The sequence below is a fragment of the Mus musculus genome, chromosome 8 (assembly GCF_000001635.26).
Source record: "Mus musculus strain C57BL/6J chromosome 8, GRCm38.p6 C57BL/6J".
NCBI classification, from domain to species: Eukaryota; Metazoa; Chordata; class Mammalia; order Rodentia; family Muridae; genus Mus; species Mus musculus.
The window spans coordinates 87,652,516-87,679,673 of NC_000074.6; the positions used below are offsets into that span (position 1 = coordinate 87,652,516).

General features: G+C 50.0%; 1 protein-coding gene across 10 annotated transcripts in view, besides 1 other annotated feature; it reads right to left on the reverse strand.

Annotated features, from left to right (window-relative positions):
- Positions 6,601–9,019: an enhancer, noted in NCBI's record as "VISTA enhancer mm1567". NCBI's record gives its function as "enhancer in: limb[4/5] | tail[4/5]" and the evidence as "EXISTENCE:transgenic organism evidence [ECO:0001131][PMID:17130149]".
- Zfp423 (zinc finger protein 423) overlaps positions 9,295–27,158 on the reverse strand; it is a 300,244-nt gene continuing 282,380 nt past the window's right edge. For all 10 annotated transcript variants that reach the window (XM_030243876.1, NM_033327.2, XM_011248560.3 and 7 more), the window contains one exon: positions 9,295–9,992. In XM_030243876.1, coding sequence (XP_030099736.1) covers positions 9,963–9,992 — 30 coding nt within the window. In that variant the 3' untranslated portion in view covers positions 9,295–9,962. The remainder of the gene's footprint in view (positions 9,993–27,158) is intronic.

Below are 27,158 nucleotides of genomic sequence, written 5' to 3' on the forward strand. Positions count from 1 at the left end.
GGAGGGGCATGATACCTCTGTTAAGATATATACAAATTATACTATTTATATATAAGTACTTATATACCATAGATACAAACACACACACATAAGTATGTGTGTATATATATATATATATAATCAATCTATATCTATATCTATATCTATATCTATATCTATATCTATATCTATATCTATATATCAATTAAAAGAGCAATTGGACAAGTACACAACTATCAACACATACTCCTGGAGTCATTTCTCTCCTACCACCATAGAATCTAGTGGATGAATTTAGGTGATCAGTTTTCATGGCATGTGTCTTTGCATACTGAGCCACCTTGCCAGCCCTCCTTCTTGCATCTTTTTGGGGCTTTATCAATGACTGGCTGATAGACTAGTACCCTGGGTGTTCAGCATGTCATCAAGTGCAACACCTCCCACCTTCTCTATAGTCTGAGGTGCAGACATCTTTCTTCCATGTATAGATTCACAGGCCAGTCATAAGCCCTGTCCCAATCCCCAGGACTCCCAAAGAAGCCCCAGATATTTATCCAGAGCTGTATGGGTAAGAGATGGGCTTTGATTCAGCACTCTAACAGGTGAGAAAATTGAAGTGCGGAAGGAACCTATGATAGTTTGACCCTTACTTGATTGACCCCCAGACTATGTGTTAAAGACTTAGTCACCAGTTCCAGGCTCTAGGTTGAGGTGGGAGAATCTTGGAGGTGGTGAAGGGATGTAAGGTCACTGGGGGATGCCTGTAGAGGGGATGCTGGGATGCCAAGCCTTCCTGTTTCTGCTTCCTGCCTGTAGTGACGTGAGCAGCTTGGCTCCACCATCAGCTACACTGTCCATTTTCTGCATTACAGCAGGTCCCAAAGCTACAGAACCAAATGACCATGGGTTGAACACTCTGAGCCTGTGAGCCAAAGTAGATCTTTTCTCCTTGTAAGCTGATTCTCTCAGGTATTCTGTTATAGTTACAGAATGTTGATTAACAAAAAGGGACCCCAAATAGCGGATGGTAAGAGAAACAATCCCCACCCCAACACCTGTGCCTCTCTGTGAGAAGCAAAGGGAGACCTTGTTCGCTGTTACAGCACAGAGACCCATGGCTTAGAACATAAAATCTAGAAGTGTCTTCACTATCTCTTAAGTGTATCTAGCGCAGACCAGTCATGAGGCAATCCTTGGTGGCCAGGGACTGTTTTAGTCAGGGTTTTACTGTGGTGAACAGATACCTTGACCCAGACATCTCTCTTTTTTTTTTTTAAAGATTTTATTTATGTAATTATATATATATATATATGTATATATATGTATATATATATATATATATATATGATGAGTACACTGTAGCTGTCTTCAAATATACCAGAAGAGAGCATCAGATCATATTACAGATGGTTGTGAGCCACCATGTGGTTGCTGGGAATTGAACTCAGGACCTCTGGAAGAGCACTCAGTGCTCTTAACTGCTGAGCCATCTATCCAGCCCCCAAGGCAACTCTTAAAAGGACAACATTTTATTGAAGCTGGCTTACAAGCTCAAAGGTTCCATCCATTATCATCAAAAGTGGGAAATGACAGCTTCCAGGCAGGTATGGTGCAGGGGGAGCTGAGAGTTTCACATCTTGTTCCAAAGGCAAACAGCAGAAGACTTGTTCCAACATAGTTAGGAGGAGCGGCTCATTGCCCACCCCCACAGTGACATACTTCCTCCAACAAGGTTACACCTACTCCAACAAGGCCACACCTCCTAATAGTGCCACTCCCTGGGCCAAGCTTATTCAAACCACCACAGGGACATCATCTGCTTTCCAAAGAACTTGCTACAGGTGGCTTCTGGGTGCCTCTGGAGTCCTCGGCCAAATGCAGAAATGGGTGGCCACATCTGCACACACTAAATGCTTCTGACGTGATCATGTCAAATGCTCACAGCTATGGAGAGCTTGGCATTTATACTTGCTTTCTAGATGGGGAAACTAAGGCATAGAGACAGCCACGAATCTAGCTGTAACCACCTAGAGGGCTGAAAGACCAGAGAAGGGAATATTTACATCCTAGAGAAGAGGCGGCGATGTGCCTCCCACTTCCACCCCCAACCTGCAGACCCAGTTTCCCCGATGGCTGCTCAATCTGGCAAGTGTCACTTGCTCGCCTGCTTCTTGTCAGAAATCCAATGTTTGAGGCACTCTCTTACCATTCTCCAGAGGACTCAAATTGGTAGCCCTTGGAATATTTTTCTTAAGCACATCCGAGGTTTGCTTCTGGTTTTGAATGTGTGTGTGTGAGTGTGTGTTTACTTAGACTCTAGCAGAAGTAGTACTAAAATGCAGATGTTTCCCATGAAATTCTGCGTTTCTTCCTCTCTACTTGACTGTCTGAGACTTGGGTTTGTATTCCTATGGGGCAGAAGGGCACTGGGGCTGCCATGCAGGAGGCGCTGACTTCCCTCCCCTGAGCCTACTTGCCTCCTCAGTCTGCAGCCTGCTCCCGTCAGCCTCAGGATGGGGGCTCTGGCTGTAAATCAACACTTGTACAGTCATTCATCAGGCACGCACGGAGCACCATCTACTCGAGGATGGCTTCAGAGGGAGAACAACAGTCTGGACTCTCATTGGCTGATCTCAGCGAGGCGACAGGGTAGTGACAGAGTATGCGAGCTAGTTTTATGTCAACTTGACACAAGCTAGCTAGTCGAGCTTGTCATCAAAGAGGAGGGAGCCTCCCTTAAGAACATACCTCCATAAGACTGGGATGTAGGCAAGCTTATATGTACTTTCTTAATTAGTGACTGATGGGGGAGGGCCCAGACAACTGTGGGTGGGGCCATCCCTGGGCTGTTGGCCCTGGGTTCTATAAGAAAGCAGGCTGAGCAAGCCATGAAAAGCAAGCCAGTAATCAGCACCCCTCAATGGCATCTGCATCAGCTCCTACCTCCAGGATTCTGCCCTGTTTGAGTTCCTGTCCTGACTTCCTTCAATGGATTATGATGTGGAAGAGTAAGCCAAATAAACCCTTCCTTCCCAGCTTGCTTTGATCATGGCGTTGCATCACAACAATAGTAACCTTATCCAAGACACTGAACAAGTGCAATTCTTCTTTGGGGCTTCTTAATCCACTGCAGTAGCACTCACTAGCACTAAGAAAGGGTCAGCCGCTCCATTCTACATGTTTATCCTAGTCAGCAAGCATTTACTGAGCACTTACTCTGGCCTGGCACTGATCTAGGTACTAGGCATACAGCAGAGATAAAAGACCACACCCTCTTGGAACTACCTCGAAGGATCTCACAGATGTTGGGGTGGAGGGTGCTTGAAGGGTGGGGGTGGGGAGTGTTTTCTATCGGACCCGAGGCTGACAGTGTCACAGCTACTACAATACTACAAAGCGAAGTGGAAACAACACAGTTCCGATAGTATGGGCTCTTAGCCTCGCAGCCTCAGCCTTGAGGTGGGCCATGAGGCAGAGGTCACCTACCCAAGAAGCAGCCGGCAAGGCCTCCAGGGAAATGGTGTCCGGAATGGAGACGCAGGGGCTAGTATGTGCCTGGCACATCCTAATCTTCCCAGTGATCTTCACGCAGCTGGCGGGCCTCACAGGCAACTGTGTTCCTTTGCCTTGGCATCTTCTCTCAAGGGTCACCAAAGGTGATAGGCCTGGACCTGACAAGGCCTTCGCAAGGACTCTGTTATATGACTAGATGGGACCGGGCCTGGGCTTGGCGTTAAAACTAGGAGCGGCCATGGCAGGTGTAAATTATGCATAGCTATTTCTAGAATCTTCTCAGATTTCTCAAGAGAGAGAAATTAATTTGCCTGTTTGGGCAAATAACACCAATTTTTTCCCCCTGCTTAAGGTCATTTTGTTAAAATAAAATTGATTAACGTTCTCTTTAAAGTTTAAGTAGAAACTGCTCAAACATATTTTTATGCACAGAAGCACGGCTTGTGCCCTTCAGTAATTAATAACTCCACAAATAAGTTCACACAGCGTAGCCCACGCTCAGCCCCTAGCAGCGGCGGATGAAGGTGGGAGGGGCCATATGTGGGCGGGGCCGTTCAGGCCGGACAAATCAGGACCAGAGGGCAGGCCTTGGGGGCGGAGCTGGCTCAGCAGGGTGCTCAGGGTCCGGAGGTGCCTGGGTCTCCTGGCCCGTGTACTTGGTGATTAAAGGAGATCCTCGCAGTGCTTAACTCGGTGTCCCGGCCTGAGTGAGCCCGATGTCATCCGCCCTTATTCAGATCTACAACTTGGCGAGCTCAGCTCTGAGTTTGTTTGCCGCGGACCACACCGCCTGGCTTGAGGGTGCACAGCTAGTGACAGAATTGCTCGAACCCAGGTCGGTGGATTTCCGCAGCAGTTGGGGATCTGAGCAGTTTCTGAGCCCGCTTCTTTTGTCCTGTCCTTCACTCACCTTCACATTCTCTTTCTGGTTGAGGTAAATAAGACCTGCTGTGTAGTGTGTGCTTGCACTGGCGACACCCAGCTTTCAGCTTCTGCAGTCTTGTAGTTCCTCAACCTCTCTTCTAGGTGGCAGAGAGACACATGCGCGCGCGCGCGCGCGCGCGCACACACACACACACAGAGGATTCCTTGCAGGCCATTTGTGGTGGAGTAGGGTCACGTGTCAGAGTGGCTCTGTGTGTGATGAGGGCCCTCATGAAGGAGTACAGAGACTCCCCAATCAGAGTACTAAGTTGTCATTAGGATGCTCCTGTCCTCTGCCTGGGTTAGTGACTACATTTAAAGTGCTGGTTGCTCTTTGAGCCAGACTTCTAAACATCTCTGAAGAAAAGTCCATGTGGATTCGATTCAGGATTGCCATAGAACACGAGTGAGCAGTAAATATTTATTGTGTTAGCCACTGAAAATGTGGACTCTTTTTGTTCCATGCCATAATCTAGCCTGTCCTGACTGATACAGGTTCCAGTTGACAGACAGGCTCCAATTGACTGTGTGCACACCCAGTGATAGGCTGACCAGCAGGTCTTATCAGAACTCCAGTTTTCGGAGCCAACCTCAGGGGTCCAGTGTAGGGGATAGTCACGTGAATGAGTTCCTACTTTAGCTACAAAGTTCAGTGCGTTAAAAAAAAAATTCAGCAAGCAAGGAAGCAGACTATTTTCATACAATATTTTCGAAAATCAGAATTAACACAAAAAGAAAAATCCCCTGGACAAAAATAACCAATTGTGAAATACAGATTTGATGCTGTGACCTCCTCACCCTGATGACATCATCAGCTGTGCACAATCTATTTTTTTACAAAGGGCTACAACCTACCAATCTGGATTCTAACATATTGGGATGTTTGGGGTTTTTTTTTTTCCTCTTGAATTCTGCTCAAGTTAACATTTCAGTGACCCCCCACATCCAGGAATGAGGTGATGGGGGTCATTGTGGAAGCAAAAGCTCCCCTCTGAACCAGAAGGAATGCAATCCCACCAGAGTTCAGAAGGAGCTGGAGGGAACAGGGAGAGGACCCCAAGCCTGCCCAGCTCCCTGGAGAGAGACCCAGCCAGAGAGGTTTAGCATCTCTCCTGTTTCTAGCATCAAGCACCTGCAGGGGCTGTAACTCTTGATCCTTGTCTCCTGTGAAGCCTAAGAGGACCAAAATCTGGTGTAAATTGTAGAACAGTGGCCCTGTGCTTGTTGCTTAGGTAGGCAACAAGTTTTGGGGAGGCAAATTATTATTATTATTATTATTATTATTATTATTATTATTATTATTATTATTATGTGTTTTTTGAGACAGAGCTTCTCTGTATAGCCCTGGCTGGCTGTCCTGGAACTCACTTTGTAGACCAGGCTGGCCTTGAACTCAGAAATCCACCTGCCTCGGCCTCCCAAGTGCTGGGATTAAAGGCGTGTGCCACCACCGCCCGGCCAAGGCAAATTATAGTATCTCTTCTTCAACCCACATCAATAAGTACATAACACACAATAAGAAAGAACTAGAAATGGAGTGTTCAGTGCTATATTCAAGTTACACTTCAAGGTGTCACCCAGATCTCTAGCTACTGAATTCACAGCTATTGAAGCTCTTATACAGAAAAGCCTTTCACTGGGGCTGGCTTACACTTTCCCTGGTTTAGTCCATTATTGCCATCACCATGATGGGAAGGATGGCAGAGAGCAGGCAGACAAGGTGCTGGAGTCATCTTGATCAACGAGGACAGCAGGAGACTATCATACCTGGTGTAGCTGGAGCTTAGGAGATCTCAAAGCCCACCCTCCATAGTGACACACTTCCTCCAACAAGGCCACATCTCCTAATAGTGCCACTCCCTATGGGCCAAGCATTCAAACACATGAGTCTATGGGGGCCATGCCTATTCAAACCACCATAGTAATGAACTCAGTTTTTTCTCCTTCAAGACAATTTCTACAATTTTTATAGCCTTTGCTGATATCACATTGATAGACTATGGACACACCTAACTTCTGGGAGTAGGATATGTAATCTATACCTACCTATCTCCAAGGTGGAGAGCCCGGAACCAATTCCTTTATTAAGGGAAGGGGGAACCTTTGTATGTCACCTGATTGATTATCATCATCATTATTATGTTTGAATAAAAACATTGATAGGAATCAGACTTCTAAGGTACTGGGCAGAACACTAGTGGCATAGTTGCAATCCTATCCAGTGTGTGTGACCTTGCACACATTCGAAACTTCTCTGGGCTGCTCCTAGACCATCTAAAGCAGAAAGGAAGTGATGGAGGAGACCTCTAAGGCAGCCTCTAGCCTGCTTCTCCAGATCAGTGCTCTTCACGGACCAAGCCCTCTTATTCCTGTGTGACTTCCATGGTTCCTTCACGCTACAGGTCTCCATTCAGGCCACTTCCTTGGCAAGGCCTCCTTGACAGAGCCCAGCATCAAGCACAAGGGTCTCCACCTATCACTTACAGCTTCTGCCTTTCCCCCATCAATGTGATTGTGACCTGCTGGGTATCTAGTGGTTTGCTTCTTTAGAGGGTAGTTTCAGAGTGTAGCAAGAGAACAAGGAGAACAAGGGACATGTGTACCTCCTCATCTGTGGTTCCCCCTCTTGAGTAGTACTGGGGGAGGGGGGAGAGACAGGAACAGTCAGACAACATCAGGCAGATGGATGCATGAACGAGAAACTAGGTCGAAGTTTGAGTGTTCATCAACCCATCCCCAAAGAACTCACCCACAGACTAGGAGGAGGAAAATCAGATGGCAATCCATGTGATCGTACTGGGAGTCAGAAGGACCACTCTGGATGGAGGAGGGGACGCACTAGAGACTTCTAGAGTAGTTTCTTCAGTGACCAAAACTTGTACCCTCCTGCTTCCAGAAGCTCTGAGAGGATATTGAAAATAGGGACACGTGTCCCAGGATTCATGGGTCATTTCCAAGCCTGGGCAAAAATCCCTCTGCCTGGACTGAGCCTGTATGGTCTACACTTCTAGATGCACCTATCCTGAAACTAGGCCTCTGGACATTCATCCCTCAAATGCAAATGCAAAGGATGCGGCTATACCCTCCGGGCTAAGGTGGCCTGGGGAGAAGGCCTGGCCTCACTCTGCTCACAGCCGAGCCACAGGCACCAGCACACACGCATGCCAGAGCTGCTTGGGGAACCGGCTCACTCAGCTCTAAGTCGCTGATTTATAGCCGTGCCCCACTCCCCACCCCAACGTCGCTTGACAGCGATGAAGGCAAGTCCCAGCCCCCATCCCGCAGGAAGTAGAGAGGGGCGCTCAGCTGCCGCGATGGGGGCACAGCCAGCGGAGAACAATGGGGCTGGGCGAGGGGAGTCGGCGGGGTTCCCTGGCAGCCTTGTCACCGCCATAAACCTCATTACCTCGCCGTCCCCCAGGCCGCCTCTCTCCTTACCCAAGGCAGCAGCCGGCTTCGCCGCTGATTCCCACTTGGCGTGAAAAGCTCTTAAACCCCCCGCTGTATTTTTAATGGGGGCAGTGACTAATTTAGCCCTACGCCACCAACCGTCAAATCACATCTTCTGTTGGTACTTACTGAGGGCTCACCTGGGCTGCATGGGGCTCGGATAAATCCGGAGCTGGAGAGCGCCCGAGGGAGCGAGGTGCTAAGCCTGGGGACCTGACCGGACAGCCCCCGCACTGCCTGCGGACGGCCAGTACATCCTGGCCCGACCCAGCTACTTTAGGAAGCTTCGCGCCTACCCAACTTTGAGATCTCCTCTGGAACGGCCAACCACCCACCACAGGGACTAAATATTGCAGCTTCCCACCTTGAGCTCACCTGCCTTTTGGGGCGACATTCTCATTCTATGGACAGGGGCGGGTCCCTGAGTGAATTTGTAGACCAAAGTTTGCTTTGCAACCAAAGAAGCACTACCCCCTAATCCTTGCAGAAAGGAGGAAGGGCTTCCTACAGGTCACCGGAAACCCCTGACTAGGAACCCCCTAGAAGATGAGAAGCCTAATTGCTCCAAATTCCGCTGACTCGCTATCACGTTATAATTAGGTGCAATCTGTCTGCTTCATTTCCGCTGTCCTTGCCCCGGGTAAAACGCGAGCCAGGAAGAGTTCCCTGCGCTGGGTCCAGCCTCGAATAGGCAAGTCAGACCAGCTCGGAGGTCTGTGGTAATGAAGTGGTGTGAGAGAGCTGTGGGGAGGTGGCCCAAGAAGACTGCAGGAGTTCCGGGGTGAGCCCTGAGGCAGCGGCAGGGCCCGGGTCATTAGGTCAGAAGTTCGCACTACCTTCTCCAGGGTTTTGCAGGTGGCCTTTGAGCCCCGTCTTCTGGAATTTTGCAACGGGAGCACTTGTTTGTCCGGCTTTAGTCCTGACCCGGGCCATAGGTCTGGGCTGGAAACCTGCTATTTCCACTTAATTTCATTCCGGAGCCACCCGCCCGGGACCTCACAGTGCTGCCCACTCCCCTCACATTCTGTGCCTTGTCCCAAAGTAGAGCTCAGGTGCTTTCTGCTGCCCCGGCACGGGGAGGGGCCAGCCTGTCTGTCTCCATCCCAGTAGTGAGGCAGCAAGGGGGAAGGGCACGGATGAGAGGCAGTCACTGACGTGTGGCAGGGACGTGGAAATGTTCCCCAATGGGCCCTGAGCCTCAGTTTCCCGATCCAAAAAGGAAAGGAGCCGAGCACATGATCTTTGTGGATTCTTTCTTCTCTAATTTCAATGACCCCTGCAGCGCATCCGGCCTTCTATGCTACTTCTTTCTACGCATCTATTGTCTGGAGTCCCCAGGGGCCTGTGTGAGCCCATTGGAACTCCCCAAAGACACCCCTCCTGCCAGCACCTTTGGCCTGGGGTTGAGGAGGAGAGAACCAGGCAGTGTTGCTGATCGCATGGATTCCCTTTATTGAGCTGAACTAGTTACTGCAGTCAGATCAAGTCACATTTAAAAGCAGACCATCCAGTTGCACGGAAACCGATTATATTCATTACAGAGTTTTAATCACTGTCCGGTGAACTGGCAAATCCAATCAAAGCATTAGTCTTTAATTAAAAAATTAAAAGGAAATATTCAGACAATAGCCAAGCAATCACATCACGATGCACAATTACCTAGAATTGCAATTAAAAAGTAGTTAACTGAAGGGGGGGGGGGGGAGAAAGAAAAACAAGAAAGAAATAGAAAAGAAGCAAAAAAAAAATCACACTAATCCTTAAAAAAAAAACTATTAATATAATACATGAAGGAACAAAGGACAATAGCCTCAAAAAGCAGGTTTCTCTAACACTAGAAATGTAGTCTGCGGCGAAAACTCTAAAAGCACACTAGCTGGAGCAGGACAATAAAAACACTGAGCATGGAATACTTTTAATCTCTGCCATTAATATTCATTTCCAGCTGCTTATAATAGCAGCGCCTCATGGCCAAATCATTAGAGTTTTACATCTGGGTTGCAAATGACACTTTGATTGGATGTAATGTTCAAATGGCCCTCCCCACGGCGTCTCCGGCAAGCCTTCTGCGGAGAGGTGTCCTGTCGCGAGGTCCCTCACTGTGCGTGCTGGCTCATCGTGTGGTTCTGCAAAGGCGAAGAAAGGAGACACGCATGAGGGCGAAAGAATGGCGAGCATGCCTGTCCCCTCCCACCCAGGGCATGGACGCAGAGAGCTGCAGAAAGCGGCTCGATCATTACAAAACAAAATGCGAGGTGCTCGAGGGACGCAGCCGCCGAGGCGCCACGTCGATCCGAGCTTGGGGATCGGTTCCTGTTGGTGCCAACCTGGGTTCCCAATAAACTGTTTTTTATTTATTGTATTTTATTTTTTTTTTTTAGGCCACTCGGATCTTAGCAAGGGATGGGGCTACGTGGAGGGGGGACGGAACAGCCGGGGAGGTGACGATAATGAGCACCTCCTCTCTTTCCCTCCAATGGCGAGGAAGAAACTCTGATGGCCTGCAGGCTGCCTCTTTCCCCCATCCCCTCTCGGTCCCTTGCTCACTGCTCTGAGCCACGCAGGAGGAAACTGCAGATGTGCAGAGCGGCGCGGCCGCCCAGAGGCACCCGAGTGAGCGCAGACGCGCCAAGGCGGTGGGTGGCCGACGCCCTTGGCCTAAGCTGAGGACAAATCACCCAGCAGGGAGGGTCCTGGGAAGAGCCTGGAACTGAACTCCCCGGGACCTGCCAGTGTCCTCACGTGAGAGAGAGATGGTGCGCTTTGGCCTCTTGGACTGGGAAGCCAGGGCCCAGGTGGAACCTTGTGGCCAAACACTTCCCTCTCGCCACAGCCCACGCACATCTTTCTTCCTGCCAGCCCCGGCGGGGAGGGCCGGGCAGGCAGTATGGGTCTGTTTCTACCATAGCCAGCAGCCTGGGGATAGGGGTGGATTTTGGCTTCTGACGCCTGGTCCTTTTGCATCTTTACTGCCAGTGGTAGTGCAAATTCAGACCATCGTCCCAGCTTCAGGCGGCGGTTCGCCTCAAGACACGTTGGGGAGCAACATCCTCTAGGGACAGAGCCGCAGGACTGCGGTCGACCCCTGTAGCGGGCTTTTTAATATAGCCCTGCCTCCCAGCCTCGGAGGCTCAAAAGGAGACCAGTCACCGGTAGAGAGCAGCGGCCTGCATCTCTGACACTAACCACCAGGGGGCAGGAGAAGCGTCTCCACTTTCGCCACCTGGACTCCAGATCTCTTTCAGAAGGACCAGAGGACAGCTATAGCTGGCTTTTCCCCCTAGAGGTCAGGGAACCTAGGACGGATGGAGATGGGATCATGGATACTCTCCAGGAAAGGACTCTTTGCATGCCCACAGGCCACATATCTCCACAGACAGATCACTTTTGACAAACTACCAGTCCACTCTCAGCCTGCTAGGACTCAAGAAGGGCTGATCCAGGCCACTAGGATCTAGTGTCCTACACCCAGTGGGTACATCAGCCCACCAATATCCACAGCCTGCTCCAGCATCCTGCTGCAGGCTAAGGACCAGATTGCCAGCATGACCTCACACCTCAGATGGAGGATCCAAGGTCCAAGGCAGCTTGTTTGAGCCAAAGATGGACCGCAGGTGGTTTCCATGGGAACCCCATCCTCCAGTGCTGTGATAGCAACCAGCCACGTGGAACTGAAAGCATCCTATGCACAGATCTGCCCTCCTTATAACTCTGGACCTCAACTGCCTTAACCCTTCCTCCAGTTGCCCTCCTAAGCAGTCACTCCTCTGAGTTCTGGACATTCAGATTGCTTGCCCAGCCCACGTTTCCTGTGACACACCTCCTACCCAGCACCCACATGACTGCACACTTCTTGTACTCAGGTCTGGCTTCCTCTGCTGAGCTCTATATATATACATGCAGAGCAACAGCACCTGGCCCAGGGCTGGGCACATGCAGGGTTTCCCATGCCTGCTGGTCACGGTGTGGAAGGCCCAGCTGCCCTGGAACAAGAGAGCTATCACTGGCCTAGCATGCTAACCCACACCTGGGTGGAGAGAGGCTGCAGGCTGCGAATGTGGACTGGGTAGCACACAGTGAGTTCCCCTGGATACAAACCATTTCCAAGGAAAGCAGGAAGCCAGGCAAGACCGTTGAGGGTCGCTCGCCTCCATTTTGGAAGGAGTGTCGGGGAATCTGGTAGGGATATGAGGCAGCCTCTTGTAGGGATGCCAGGACAAGGACATGTGACACACTGGCGATCCCTGGAGGTGGAAAGCCATGCCTTGAACCACTGAGAATAAATGGCACTTTTTGAAGCCTTCTACCTTCAAGATCAATAGCACATACATGCTTTTTAGATTAGACTTAGAAAGGAACTTCCTCCAAGAGAGGTCTAAAGCAGACAGGTAAAATTTACCTTCCTAAAGTTTTACTGTTACCAAGGAAAAGCCCAGGATGCCACAGCAGAAGGAAATCAGACTCCAAATGCTCCAAAGGTGATCAGGACCAGAGTGCATTCAGCTTTGTGTCATTAAGTACTTACTGGATGATCTGCTCTGAGCTCGGCCCAGAGAGGTAGAGCAGACTCCACTACAGACTGCTACAGGGGTCTGATGCAGGAGTGAGAAACACAGAAGGATTCATGGTACTGACAGTAGCCCAGGAGGGAGTCAAGGTCACAGAGTGTTCATGCATGCATATATGTGTATGTGCCTGTGTGTGTGTGTGTGTGTGTGTGTGTGTGTGTGTACTCTAGGGAGGCTCTTCTCAGGGCGAGTGCTCATCCAAGGAGGGCTTCATCCTAGGTCAGTCTCTGAGAAGGCAGAGGAGTGTCAAAACCTAAGCTCCTCAGACACCTTACAAGGCACATCTATAGTAGCTCTTTTCCAAGGCCAAGCATTCCTCCAAGGCTTCTGATGGCTTCCTCCCACCCTCATGGCTCTTTCAGGGCCTTTCTAGTCCTTGTCTTTCTCTGTGCTTATGTTATATTTAGTCTATTCAGAGAAGGGGGCGAAAATATCAGTTTTTAAAGATGCTTTCGTTCTTACAGTTGAGCACTTCCCCAAACCATAAAGGTTGGCAAAGGCTGAGACTAGCCTGGCCAGGATGCCTGGCACCGGCAGGCCTCATTGCCTGCCAGGGAGGCACAGGTGTGGGGCTTCACGGAGAAGCAGGTGAGGGGAGTAAGGCAGAGACACAGCGAAGGCTCCCGGTTGCCCACCACACACTGGGCAGCGCTCCTGCACACTCACTGATGGGGTTTCTGTGATCTCCTGACTTGGGACTGCCTCCTGGTGCACACGGCTAGTATCTTGTTGGGCCTGGCCCAAAGGAATACCCTTAGTGGAAGTTCTTTTGTCCACAGAATCTTTACTGCCTTTCCATTGGGTGACAGTCACTACCTTCTTGCTGCACTTGCGTTGGGTATGTGCCGGGCACAGGAACAGTGGGTTGTGTGTGGAGTCTGGTGGAAGGACTGTTCTCACACCCCGCAAAGCACACGGAATGGACAGGCCAGCTAGAAGGTCATATTAAGTCCAACTCTGGGTACCTGCTCCACAGCCACAATTTGGTGATCTGGATCGGCTGGCCTGCAGGAACCTGCAAGACCAGGAATCAAGCCATAGGGTGCAGCCTAGTAAACATCTCTAGGTCTGGGTTTCGGGTTTCTGGATCTTGCTTGGCCTATGAGTCCTGCCCACCAGCATGCTTTAAGGAGACAGGTGTTTCAGTACATTGGTTGCTTGGTAGCATGAAGCAAAAAGACTCCTCCCATTCAGATATGAGCTGAAGAGACTTCTCAAGCCTGAAGCTCACTCTCTAACTCACACTCTCCCTGTGTGTCACCTACTCTGAAAACTGTCACCTAACCAACCAAGTCCTAGCACCTTGCCTGGCTCTTCCCAAGTATCCCACTGATACGAGCCACCCTCCTAGGTGACCACAAACAGGCGGACAACTTTAGTGACCTGTTAGGTACCTTAGTGGCCAACATGGGCTATACCCCGTGTTCAGTGTTAGCTGTCGCTTGCCAGCCATGGACCTTGTAGCAGGTCCTTTGACCTCAAGGTTTGTGAGTTGCCGCTCTCTGGGAAGCCAGGATAACTTGGGAAACGATGGTGCACATGGGATCTACCTACAGATAAGTGCCTGGGATAGAGGGACTGTTTGCTGCCTGCTGGGACCGCCAAACTGTTAACAACTGGAGCTACAAGAAGAGTCAGAGTCTTGTGTGCCGCCCCCCCCCATGCCCCTGCTCTCTGGATAGAAGGTATTACTGGTCCCTCTCATCAGACCTGGCTGGATACGTACTTTCCCATTTCTACAGTAGAGTGGGTGATCTGGTATTGAGGAGGACCCCAGGAGATGCTGTGGTAGAGGGAGAGGTATATACCAGCATCCATCTATTCATCCATCCATCTATCCATACATTCATTCAGAGGCATTCACTGAGTCTGTGAGGTCCCAGGCTGTGCACTGAGCATGTACAGATAAAGACACCCTGTCCCCTCCCTTGTGGGAACAATGCCATGGTAGGGGTAAGTCTCAGACATCGGAGACTCGAAGGAAGTAGGGAAAAGGACTCATTCTTGAAGACCCAGCCTGTCCTTATGCAAAGACACACTTACTCTCCACTCAGAACACCCTACCTCCGCAACTTCACTCTCCTTGTTCAACTTGCATAGCCCTCATCCACTATCATGGTCCCCATGCACACTCTCCCTGGCCTATGTGCAGGGTCTTCCTGAAGCCACTTCATCGTCCTCAGGCTCGCCATCCAGAAGAGGCTACTTTTCCTCATCCAACCCCTGTGCTACCCCATGGCTGGCTGCAGCTATGAGAAGCCCTTATAAGCCTGGTTTCACCATGGCTTCCCCCCCCCCCCCCAAGAACAGGGACTATGCCCTAAGGTGTGCCTTAGCTTGAAAGATTCTGTTTTTGGTTTTGTTTGTTTTTGTTTTTGTTTTCTCAGCGGCAGACAGCTGCTTTAGCCCAGCTTGGCTGAGCAAGGCTGATGCAGGGCTCCATTCATTATGTGCCCATTTCATAGTCACGGAGCTTAGCCTTGGGCAGTGGACAGGAGAGAAGGAGACAGGGTACAGGCCAGCCTCTGCCAAGTTTCCAGTTTCAGGGTTTCTTGGGAAGCAGCAGGGAGACGGCTTCTGATGGCGGTTCACTCAGGAGAAGCCTTCCAGCTTCCCTGCAAGAACAGCTTGAGCTAGGGTTTCTCCTAGGTGCGTACATGTGTGTGTGTGTGTGTGTGTGTGTGTGTGTGCGTGTGTGTGCATGAGAGAGAGAGAGAGAGAGAGAGAGAGAGAGGACAGACAGAGGGACAAAGAACCAAGGAGTACTTTGGCAAGCAGGATTAATCACTGAAGCATCCCGGAGGTGTGAGTAATGCCGATAAATGCTGTCGTTCACAATGACTGGGGCTGTTTGGCTCTCAGCAGGTTGGACACCGCACACCTCGGTAAAGGCCAGTCATCTGAACCCTCAAGAGCCCCATAAAGTTCTTGCTACCTCTACCCGTGCTGTACAGGTAAAGACTGAGGTGCAAGGTGCTTTGGGCCCCGTGGTTGAAAATGACCGCGCAGGACATTCACCCACGCACGCGGTGTCTATAAGCCCCCTCTGCCGTGGCACCACTCTGCCTGTGCGATGTGAAAAGTGCAGCATATGCTGGGGGAACAATGAATAATTCAGCCTGGCAGGAGCACAGGGTATGTGCTATGGAGACAAGCCTCCAAAGGAAGGCAGGGGCCTTATTGATGAGGCTCCGTGATGCCAGACGAGGCAGCTTGCCCTTAAATCTGGGCCACTGGGAGCTATCAAAGGTATTTGAGCTGTGGAGTTACATGACGCAAGACAGAGGGAAAGCTCATGCCTCCACCCAAAAGGTGTTTCAGCAGAGGCTCTTCATCTTCCTCCGCTCCCTCTTGTGGCCTCCCCGGCGGAGGCGGCAGCACAGACTGTCACTTGTCTCTCCCTTTGGGGAGGGTGCAGACACAGGCAGCTCGGCTCCTCTTTCTGCTGTGCATCACCTGGGCAGCCCCTCTCTGCTTGTGAGCACTTATTTTTAGCAGCGCTTGACAATCGTCCAAGGGTCTAAGACGAACAGATGGCCTGTCTTAAAGGCTCGTATGTTCGCTAGTTTGCACTTCTGACAAACGGTGCGCACACTCGAGAGCACCCCATAAACAGCGCCGAATGAATACTCACAACACAATTTAGCTAATGCATGTCATTAAAATTAGGAGTGAGTGATGGCTGGGGCTCCCTATAAATGCCTGCCAGTGATGTGCTGCTCCCTGGGGAGGGGGGCGGGCCTTAATATACTTACACCCTACTTCCTCCAGCAGCCCCCTTTGTCACCCACTTACCCCCAGACAAGAGAGAAGTTACCCACTGTGCAAGTGGCATCCACCTTTGGCATCAGAGTTGAGACCAGTGGCCCAATGGCCTGGGACAGAGCCCTAAGGTAGAGGGAAAGTGGAGACCCTCCCCCCCCCATAACACATGTGAGGTTTACTTGTCCCTTCTGCCCAGCCAGCAGCAAGGGGGAACCTGGCATCTGCCACTCCAGAGCAGCAGCAAGTGAGCTTCAAAATGGAGCTGAACCAAGAGAGCTGGGAAGCAGGCATGGGGAGCCCCTAGCCTAGACTTAAGAGGCAGTCTGCCTTGGGGGACACCCGAGAGCAAGAACAGATTCAGGGATCCAAGAAATACCTTGAGAACAAGAGGAAGACGTTCCACCAAGACTCCTAGCTAGTAGCTTCTCCCAGAGGCTGGCCAAGCTTTAGTTTCTGTGTCTACCCTCCTCTCTCCTCCAACTCCTTACCTGTCCCCAGGACACAAAGACTCAAAGCAGGTGGCCTGCTCCACAACCACTTCCAAAGGTGACAACTGTCTTCCCTGACATGAAAAGATTGATGAAGATGTGAAAATACAGAGTCCAACAGACTCTCCAGGAGCCGGCTCCATGTCCTGTGCTTGAGCAATGAGCCCACCTGAGACCAGTCTTAGGGAGAGGTGCCTCACATATGAACGGGCCCAGTTGGTCTGTATGCTCAACATGGAAGGCAAGACTCCAGCAGCCAAGCTAGGGAAACCAGTAGTTTTATGGCTGCTGTCACAAGCAGAGGGAGGTGCAATACTTTCAGAACTGCTTACAGATCTATCCCTGTGAGGCAACAGGATGCATGCTTCAAGCCCTGAGAAAAATTGGCAAGTGTTTCTCCACTTGTGTAGTGAATATCCACTTCTGTGGACATTGGTCCCTCTTGAGCAGGCTACTGTATAGGCTCACCCTGAACACACCAGCCTGCTTAGACTTTGGCTAACAGTTCTCCAATATGAATTGGGCCTTGGGTGCCTTCCCTCGAAGGGCTCAACTCAGATTCCCTTAAAAGCAGATTCCTCGGGGCAAACATGGAGCAAGCCTGTCTATTTCAAAGTCAAGGTAGGAACAGTACAAAGGCCATAGAGAAAATGTGGGGACCAAGAACAAACAGAAGCTTAGATCAGACCTGCCACTGACTGGAGTCCAAGTGTCCCCATGCCATGAGGCATACGCACACATGGAATACACAGGCACAATTGAAGCAGCCTGGAGGTAGTTGTGGGGAGTACACTCAGGAAATGCTTTTATCAATAAAGGGGCTAGATCCTAGAAGCTCCAGTCACCACGATGACTGAGCTTTCTCTGCAGAAGGCCTCCAACACAAGATGGGTGGGGTTGAGAATAAGTGGGGCTCTCACCAGGGCAGAGCGATGGGGCCAGTGGGCCCTCTGTCAGCCTCAAGAGCTCAAGCTTGGTAGGAAAGATGCATAGCTCAGCTCTAGGTGAGGCCACCATGCGGACATGTGGGCAGGTAAGGCCACATCTGTAGGCTTTGTCAGAAAATTGGAAACTTTTTTTTTTCCAACTCCAAACTTCCTCTGCATTAAAAGCAGCATGATGCAGGCCAACCACATGTCTCAGTTCAGTCTGGCCTGAGGCCTCTGGAGTCTTCCAGCATACTAACTGGGCCAGGGCTCCTAAGGCAGGGCTGTCTGGGGCAATGCTCTATCCACGGCAGATGGCCACAGTACTGTGTAGGGTCATGGGACTTGGCATGGCAAGGCTCTGAAGGTGAGGGTGGAGAATCCAGTTGTGAGGTCACCCTGCTGCTGTATGCTCTGAACTAGAGATGGTTTCAGCTCCTCGCTGCCCCTGCCTGGTGCAGCCCCGGGTGTTGCTGAGAGGTCAGCTTGCAAGCTGGGCAGCAGAGAGAAGTCAGCTAACATAAGGGGGAGGGAGCATGGGGGCTGGTGAGATGGCTCAGTGGGTAAGAGCACCCGACTGCTCTTCCGAAGGTCCAAAGTTCAAATCCCAGCAACCACATGGTGGCTCACAACCACCCGTAATGAGATCTGATGCCCTCTTCTGGAGTGTCTGAAGACAGCTACAGTGTACTTACATATAATAAATAAATAAATCTTTAAAAAAAAAAAAAAAAAAAAGGGGGAGGGAGCAGCATCCCCTGCCCACCCCCAATCCAGAATATGCTGGACAGTTGTCGCAAATGTAGTCAGGATACTTTGAGGACATAACATTAGGTGAAATAAGCTAGCCACAGAAAGATGCATACTGAAGGAGTCTTCTCGTTTGGGGTCCTGAGTTGGCCCAGTTCACAGAACAGTACTTGACTTCCAGGGGTTGGGAGAAGGGGGCAGAGTTTCAGGCTGGGGAGATGAAAGAGTTCTGGGATTGGAAGAGGTGATGTCTGCATGGTGCTGTATGCATCTCAGGGTCACCATGCTGGACAGCAGAATGTGGGAGACCCCATGTGACATGAATCTACCACTTCTGAAAACCAAGCAAGTAGGATAAACGAGAGATGGGTCTGTGCTCTGCACCAAGGGCGGAGACACAGGACCATCCCTGTGCGGTCATCTCATGCAGTTGGCTCAGAGGGATACGCAGACTGCAGTGGCCTGTGGTTACCCCCCAGCTGAGTGAACTGGAGCTGCAGCTCTGAGGACACCATGCCACCTGCCAGCAGTTGCTGGCATTGCCTGCAAGGACTCTCCATGTCCACACTGCAGAAAGCCTTCCTCCCACACCAGCAGGACTGACCTTAGCAGTGGTTCGGCCCTCTGACCCAGGCCATCACGGCCACAGAACCCAGGCAGAACCAAGGCTCACTGACAAAAAAAAACCTACTCTGGGGGGTGGGGGTGGGGTGTAGGCGGGAGAGTCTGCTGCTGAAGGAGGTGTCTGCATTGTCTCTGCACTGAAAACAAAACAAGGGACAAGCATGCCACCCGCCCACCTTAAGAAACATGGGACCAACCTAGAGAGGGAGAGCCATCTCCTCTTGGCTTACTTCCCACTCTTGGCAAGTTGTCACTACATCCACACAGAATCATCCTATCTCACCAACCAAAATCCAGGGCAACTAGCCAGCCCTGGGATGTGAGACCAGAAAATGAGGGCCATCCTGGAAAATCTAGGTCGCACGGTCACTAATTATACTGAACACGTATGTTCAGGTCCCTGAACCACTCGGGCGCTCTTACTTTCTGTAAATGATATATGAAAACTTTGATCCAGATCTCTGTCTACTTGCCTCCAAATTCCCGCTAAAAAGACTTTCCTGCATCTTCAGATTTCCTTGAAAATTATCCCTGCCAACAAAGAGCTGTTCCAGCAGATATTCTGAGGGTGGAACAGCTCAGAAATATGCCCAGAAATATCCCTCAGAAATATGCCCAGCACCCACACATGGCTTCCAGGGACCACATGGCTCTGCCCTTTGCCCACAGCCCCCCAGGCTGCAGGGGCAGGAGTCTTGAAGATGGTCCTAATTTACTGTGATGAATTGTGGCATGCACCACTGATCCACACTGCAGCTGAGACCCATTACAGCTAATGATAGCCACAGTCCTTGTGAAACATATAGGTGTGTACCCTTGCCAGTCCCAAAGGAGTCACATACCACAAATCGAAGGGCACAGGGTGATTCCTGCCCCCCTCACCCCCTTTCTGGGATGTTGCTTTTACAGACTAGACTACAGCTCAGCGGGAAACCAAGCCAAGGCCAGTGTTTCTGCCCACACACCTGTCTAAGCAACACCAAGTGGGTCTGTCCTAGGCTTCCCTTCCACTGTAACAGAGTTCACTGGTTCCACAAGGCAAACCTACAATCATCTGTATTCCTGGACTATTTCATTACACTCAGTGAACCAAAAGAGCATGGCTGAGAGTACGCAGACAGTTTTAAAGTGGAGTGTGAAATTAAGAGCATGGAGTGGGGCTGGAGAGATGGCTCAGTGGCCCAGAGTATTGCTGCTCTTGCAGAAGACTCAGGTTTAGTTCCCAGTACCGGCTCACAACCATCTATAAACAGTTCTGGGGGATCTAACACCCTCGTCTGGCTTCCTCTGGCACAGAATGCATAGCACATGGGGATAAAATATTCACACACATAAAATCAAAATAAATGAATCTTTTATTTTATTTTATTTTATTTTATTAAGGAGCACGAGAGGAAGATACTCTAAAAGCTATATACATGGGGGCTGGAGAGATGGTTCCATGGTAAAGAGTGCGTTTTGCTCTTGCAGAGGACCCAGGTTCAATTCCCAGCAGCTATGCTAGGCAGGTCATGACTACTTATAACTTTAGCTCCAGAGGAATCTGAGCCCTCGGGCCTTGGGCACTTGTGCAATGCCCACACTGAGACACAAACATAGCAGAACTAAACGTCAATCGTAAATTAAAGCTAATATACGCCCCAAGAAGGTATAGGTGGGTAGATGTGTGCGTAGCTGCTGGCTGGATGGATGTGGGGTAGGAGGGTGGATAGAGTGTGCCTCAATGGTAGGAGTAAGAGTGCCAGGGTGAATGGGTGGGTGACAGGTGGGTGGACTGGCCAAAACACCATGAATTCAAACCTGGTTTTGGTCACTTGCTGCCTCTACGAAATCTAGGCTTAGAAAGACTTCATTTCTTGCAAGCCTTGTTTACACATCTGAAAGGTGGGGCTAACTGTATCTACTTTATAGTCTTGTTATGAGGTTTAAAGTAGAAAATATACAAAAGCAGGTGAGATGGCACACAGAATGTCCTGTGTCAGGTGGGGCAGCAGACTGTTGTCATGGAGGACTATAACTTCCGTAAAACCAAATGTGAGTAAAAACAAACAAACAAGAAAACAAGAAACCCAGCCATGTGGTGTGGTTAAAACACACACACTACCACCACCACCACCACCACCACCACCACCACCACCACCACCAACAACAACAACAATAACATGGGGTGATGGGGGTAGGGGGTCTAGGTCTAGCACTGACCAGCTCTGTGGCCCCAGGAAGTGAAAGAACCTCTGTGTCTTGGTTTATCTTGATAGAGGCATTATGAGGACGAGGCACTTAATGTTTAAAAGTTCTGAGGACAGTGCCTGGCACTTGATAAAACACTAAATAGCATTGGGATGATAATATAGGGGAAACTTTCCTGTTCTAAGAGACAGAAACAATTATTTAGCTTCAACAATCTCCAAGGTTTACCTCCTGCTCTGTGAGATGTTTGATGTTATGGTGACAGTGACATTTCTGTGTGTCCCCTCACTCCCAAGTGCGTGGAGAGCAAAGGGGGCTTTACTGAGTAAGGCATGCTCCCTGGTCCCACTAAGAACCCCACAAACCCTGTCCCCTAAGTTTAGTCTTTTATTTCTTCCTCTTTTCCACCGCAGTCCTCACCAACGCCATGATTTATCTGTCTGAGAACAGACTGATCCAAGTCATTACAACAACCACATGCCCATGCACTGGCTGTCATATATGAGTCCCTACTATGTGCTGGAAACTGCTCTTCATACATCAGCACCACTTTTCCAACGTCTCCATTTCTCTGATGAAGAAACTGAGGCTTTCCCTCTGTCTTTCAGAGAAGCAGCTCCCTAGGTGGCCAGAGGCAAAGCTTGTTCCTTGCTGTACCTCCGTCCTGTGGTTCCCTGGTGCCACCTAAAGGCCACACCAAAGCCAAACTGTCACCCAGAATAGGCCTGGACCAACCCTGGCCAGTCAGCTTGATTCTGTGTAAACCGTCAGTGGTGGAGTGAGTGCAGCCCGCTCACTATTGACACAGCAAAATTAATTTCTGCCCCCCCAACCCCCCGCCCTCTGCTCCTCCGAGTGTTCACGGGGCTGCTCACTGCTGCTCCTGAAATGCCAACTTGCATTTCTCATCATTAATTTCTTTCTAAATGTCATTAGTAATTGTTCCTGCTGCACCGAAGAGTGCAATCCAAGCTTCCACCAAGAGCACCCTGGTCTCCTCTCTCTACTGGTGGGGGCTGGGGGGTGGGGAGGAACTGGGACCCTGCTACACCAGAGCCCAGCCTGCTAGCAGGAAGCAGCCAGCCATACTCCCAAGAAGAGGTGGTTTGAGTAAGAGTGGCCCAAGCACACAGAAGCCTATCCAGGGCACTAGAGCCATGATGACTGGCCCAGGAGCCAGGCTGCTGGGTCTCCAACCCTGCCCTGTGGTGCCACAGCATTCCACCTGTAAATGGTAGAGGTGACTGTGCAGGTAGCATTGGGAGACAACAATAGGCACAGGCTTCCCACTGAGCTTGGCTGGGGGGGTGGGGGTGGGGGAGCTTTCTGATATCCTCACGGCTTCTTGTCTCACACCATCAGGGCTGCAAGCAAGTTCAACTCTACCGCTTATAGGTTGTGTGACATGACATTGAATCACTGAATCTAACCCATCAAAACCTAAGCCCAGCACTCAGGAGTCTGAGGCAGGAGGCTGAGAGTTTGCAGTATACCTTGTCTACATAGCAACAGCCTATCTCAACAGAGTCAAAGTGAAATGGTAACATTAATTACCAACTCTGTCCCCCACATTGCCCCCTATCATGTCCTCCTGGGATCTGGATGTCAATAGCCTGTTGTGCAGAAGTAGTAGGAGAATCCTATACCCCAGATCCCGATGACCAGAATCCTAGAGCCTTACAATCATGCCCTGCCCATGTCCTTCCTGTGCATTAAAGACCCTGCTCTCTGTCCACGTGGGGTCCAGCTTTGTAGTATGCAACCCTCTGTGAGCACTGAAGCGACATGTCACCCACCGTCACTGGTTATTGTCACTGTTACTAAGAAACTGAAGGCATTTAGTCCTGCCTGAAATGGCGCCGACGAGGGGCTAGGCTCAGAGCACACACAATGGTCCCAGGCTCGAGGATCCTGGCAGCCCCCCATGCCCATCTGTCATGATGGCACGGTGCCCCAGAAAGTTGGTTGGCCCCAGCCCCGGGACATGAATGGTAGGCTCTAACAGGCAGCCTGAGATTCACTCTGAATGCCATCTTTGCTCAATGCTGGGACTCTGGGGAGGCCCCCAGTCCCCACATGGGCCTCACCAGGGTTCACTGCTCAGCTGGACCAAACCATGGGGCCCAGAGGACATCTAAGCTGGTCACAGGCTTCAGCCACTCTTCCACTGCCCCTCTGTAGTTTTCAGAAATCCTTACACACCTAGGCCTGCAGAAGCAGCCATAGTCTCATAGTCTCATGTCAGCTTGGTGCTGAGCCTACCCTTATAACTGATCTCTGTGGGAGATAAGGCTACCCTCTTACCCCAGCATCCCAAGGAATCTACCTCAGTTCTCACAGCCTTAGAGTGAAATCTTTGACAAGGAGAGCCAGAGAATAACCCTGGGAAAGGCTAGCAGGTGCTAGCCCTCATATCCCAGCCCGTATGTATTCCACTGGACTAGTTTATAGATACAGACCCACGTCTTGGGCTCCCTAAAGATGGGACTGGTGTTCACTCTGGGTTCCTGTACATACGGACCCCAACACTGTTACACATCGTCCCTCAGTACATGGAGCTGCCCAGGGATGACAATGATGATCAGTGATGAGGTCACACTCTCCTGTGGACAGAGACAGGGTCCAGATCTAAGGTGTCCTAGAGAGTCCTGTGGGGCCCAGCTGTGTAGCTGCCTCTATGGGCTCCAGTTGTCTGAATATTCATCGACTAATTGATTAATCTGTTTTGGCTTTTTGGAGATCTTTCAATCAAAATACTTGATATAAGAAGTGTTTAATATTTTAGAGTTTTAAAATTTGGAATATTTGCACATGTATAATGTTTACCTTGTAGGTGGGACTCAAGTCTATAACATAAGATTCATTTGTATTTTGGGTACACACTGAAGGAAAATTTATCTAATATTTAAAATAATTTCCTACCTAAAACATATCACTTTGAGTTTTACTCTTGTGACATCATGCTGGCTCGCAGAAAGACTGAAATTTTAGAGCTCTTCAGGTTTCATACTTTTAGATTAGAGCTGTGCAGTTTTGCCCGAGGGACTGAGGCAGTTGTGTGATCCTGTATGAAACTCCTGCACTCCACACTCTTGAAAGAAAGGCCTGGTCCTTCTAGTGCACTGTCTCTTCCATGCAGCAGGTACATAGCTCTAGGCCTTTGTGTGTCTCCATTGCCTGTACACATCTGGCACATAGTAGGTACTCAGCAAACACTGAGGTCACACTGAGCGCATACATGTATCACTAACTGACTGAATTAATTAGTCCCAGGGCACCCAGACTATGTTTGGGGTGTGGATAACAGTTAACACTGGACAGTGCTTAAGGGCTTGGTACGCAAGCCTTTAAGGGCAACACTACCTTCAGACCCTCCACATTCCACAAGGAAGAAACTGTAATCCCTGAGTTTCTGAGGCTCCAGGGTAGCAGGGCTGAGATTCAAAGGCAGGTTAGGCTACAAGGGTAGGCAGATATGGGCAATGCTAGGTTCTTCCTGCCCTAGTGAGAACACAATGGCCTCGCTGGGAAATTCACTAATACTTATCCCAAGAGTACTGGCTTTCAAAGGCCTCAATCCTTGAGAACAACAAGCCAAGGCAGCAGGACCAGTACTTGTCAGAAGTGGCGGCAGTGCCCAGCAGGGTGAAATGTCTTTGCTAACCTCAGAGAGGGGTGGTTCCAGGAGGCTAGAAGCCAGCTTGGCTCTCAGGCTCCAAGGCTCCTGGCCTCATGAGTGATCAATGCCTGTGCTAGCCATAGATTTAAACTCCCAGGAGCCACTGGGTTATCCTATATCCCAGACCCACCCAAGACCAAACTGTTCCTTCTCTGGTGGTAAGGTGCCAAGGGCTGGGCCATCTTTAAAGCAGAAAGGAGGAAGCCAAGCTATTCACAGAAAGCACAGCTAAAGAGTCAAATGCTAAGCATGTGCCTACAGCGCTTTTACTTTTTAATTATTATTAGTTATAATTGTCTGGCTGATCTGACAGCAGCTGCACAAAGAAGAAAGGAAACCAGTTCCCCGATTACCCATCTTATCAAGACCAGGGGTTCTGATAGTGGGCTGAGCACCTGCAGATTGTATTCCACCCCGCTTCCCTGCCATTTTTTGTTCTTTCCCTGCTTGCGTTCTCTTTCTACTTTCCAAGCGCTCAAACATACAGTAAAATATATGGGAGAAAGCAAGGGATGAATGAAAAGATGATGGGTGAGTGTGCAGATTGATGGTAGGTGTGTGAATTGATGGGTGAGTTGATGGATGGGTGGTACAGTGGGTGGATGCATGGGCAGAAGGAAGAATTGTGAATGGATGGGTAAGAAATAGGTGGATGTGGGGTGGATAGACAGGCTAATGGATGGATGGGGGTAGAAGGGTTGGTGGATAGACAATGGGTGAATAAATGAGTATGTGGTAGGTGCACAGGATGAGTTGATGGGTAGACCCGTGGGAGATGGGTAGGGGATGGATAGGTGGATGGGTAAGTGAGTGGATGGTAGGTGGATAGATGGATGGAAAGATGAATAAATGGGTGGGTGGATGGAATGTTGGATGGTAGGTGGATGGATGGGTGAGTGAATGGATGGATGGATATATGGATGAGTGAGTGAGTAGGTGGATATGTAATAGGTAGGTAGATGTAAAGAGAGAAGGAGGAAAGAAGAGAGGGACGGAGGGAAAGTGGATGAATGGATCCATGAATGAATTAATGGATAGGTGGGTATGTGGTAGGCAGATAAATGGATGGATAGGTAGATGATGGGTGAAGCAGATAGGAAGATGAATATGTGGTGAGGGAATAAGCAGGGTAGAGGAATGAATAGAGGGAGGGATGATAGGGAGATTAATATATGGATAGCCAGAGAGTAAATCTACTGGAGGATGGAAAGAGAGAGGAGATGGGTAGGAAGATGACTAGAAAGTGGGTTGATGGGTGGATGCATGGGTGGGTGAATGGCAGAAATCTTCATCCTCCAAAATCTCACATTTGCATGAGAAACCAGAAATATACAGGTTGTGTCTAACTCATATTGGTAAAGGGGTCTAAAGCTAAACCAACGACGGGGAAGGCCAGAGGAAGGATAAGGGAGAGCATCCCAGACATGGGGCCACTTGACCAGAGTTGGTTGAAGCAGAAGAAAGGCAGAGAGAGTGTTCCAGCAGAAAGATGAGCAGCTGCCTCATACAACAGTCTCCACTTCAGGTCTGGGGTGGTGTGGTGGTTTGAATACGCTTGACCCAGAGAGTAGGACTATTAGGAGGTGTGGCCTTGTTAGAGAAAGTGTGTCAATGTGGGGGTGGGCTTGGAGACTGTCCTCCTAGCTGCCTGGAAGCTAGTCTTCTCCTGTTTGCCTTCAGAACAAGATGTACAACCTCAGCTCATCCAGCACCATGCCCGCTTAGACGCTGCCATGCTCCCACCTTGATGACAATTGACTGAACCTCTGAACCTGCAAACCAGCTCCAATTAAATGTCCTTTATAAAAGTTGCCTTGTCCACAGTGTCTCTTCACAGCAATGACACCATAACTAAGACAGAAGTAATGCTTTCTTAACCACACCATCCAATTGTTCAGTCTGAACTTTTCCTGCACACATAGAGACACAGACACACAGACCTTCACCCTACCTCTGTCATAATACAATTCACGATTTTACTGACTTACTATATCTTCCCATAGAATGTTACCTGTGAGGATGAAGTCCTTGCCTGTGCCTTAGCTTCATCTGAGAGCCCTGAAATGTTACCAGGTTGTGAGTGTGTGATAAATGTATAATGAAAATGGGGGGAGGGACTGGGCAAGAGAGGTCCCAGAAAAACTCAGACCACACCCCTGGGTCACAGGCACCTCCCCCCTGGCTGGGCACCAGGATCCAGCCTGGCAGGGCCGGGCTCTCACCATCAGAGTACTCCGGGTTGCTTGTTAGAGCACCAGCTCTGCTTTTAATCAATTGTAATCATTTAGCTGGAAGCGGCATG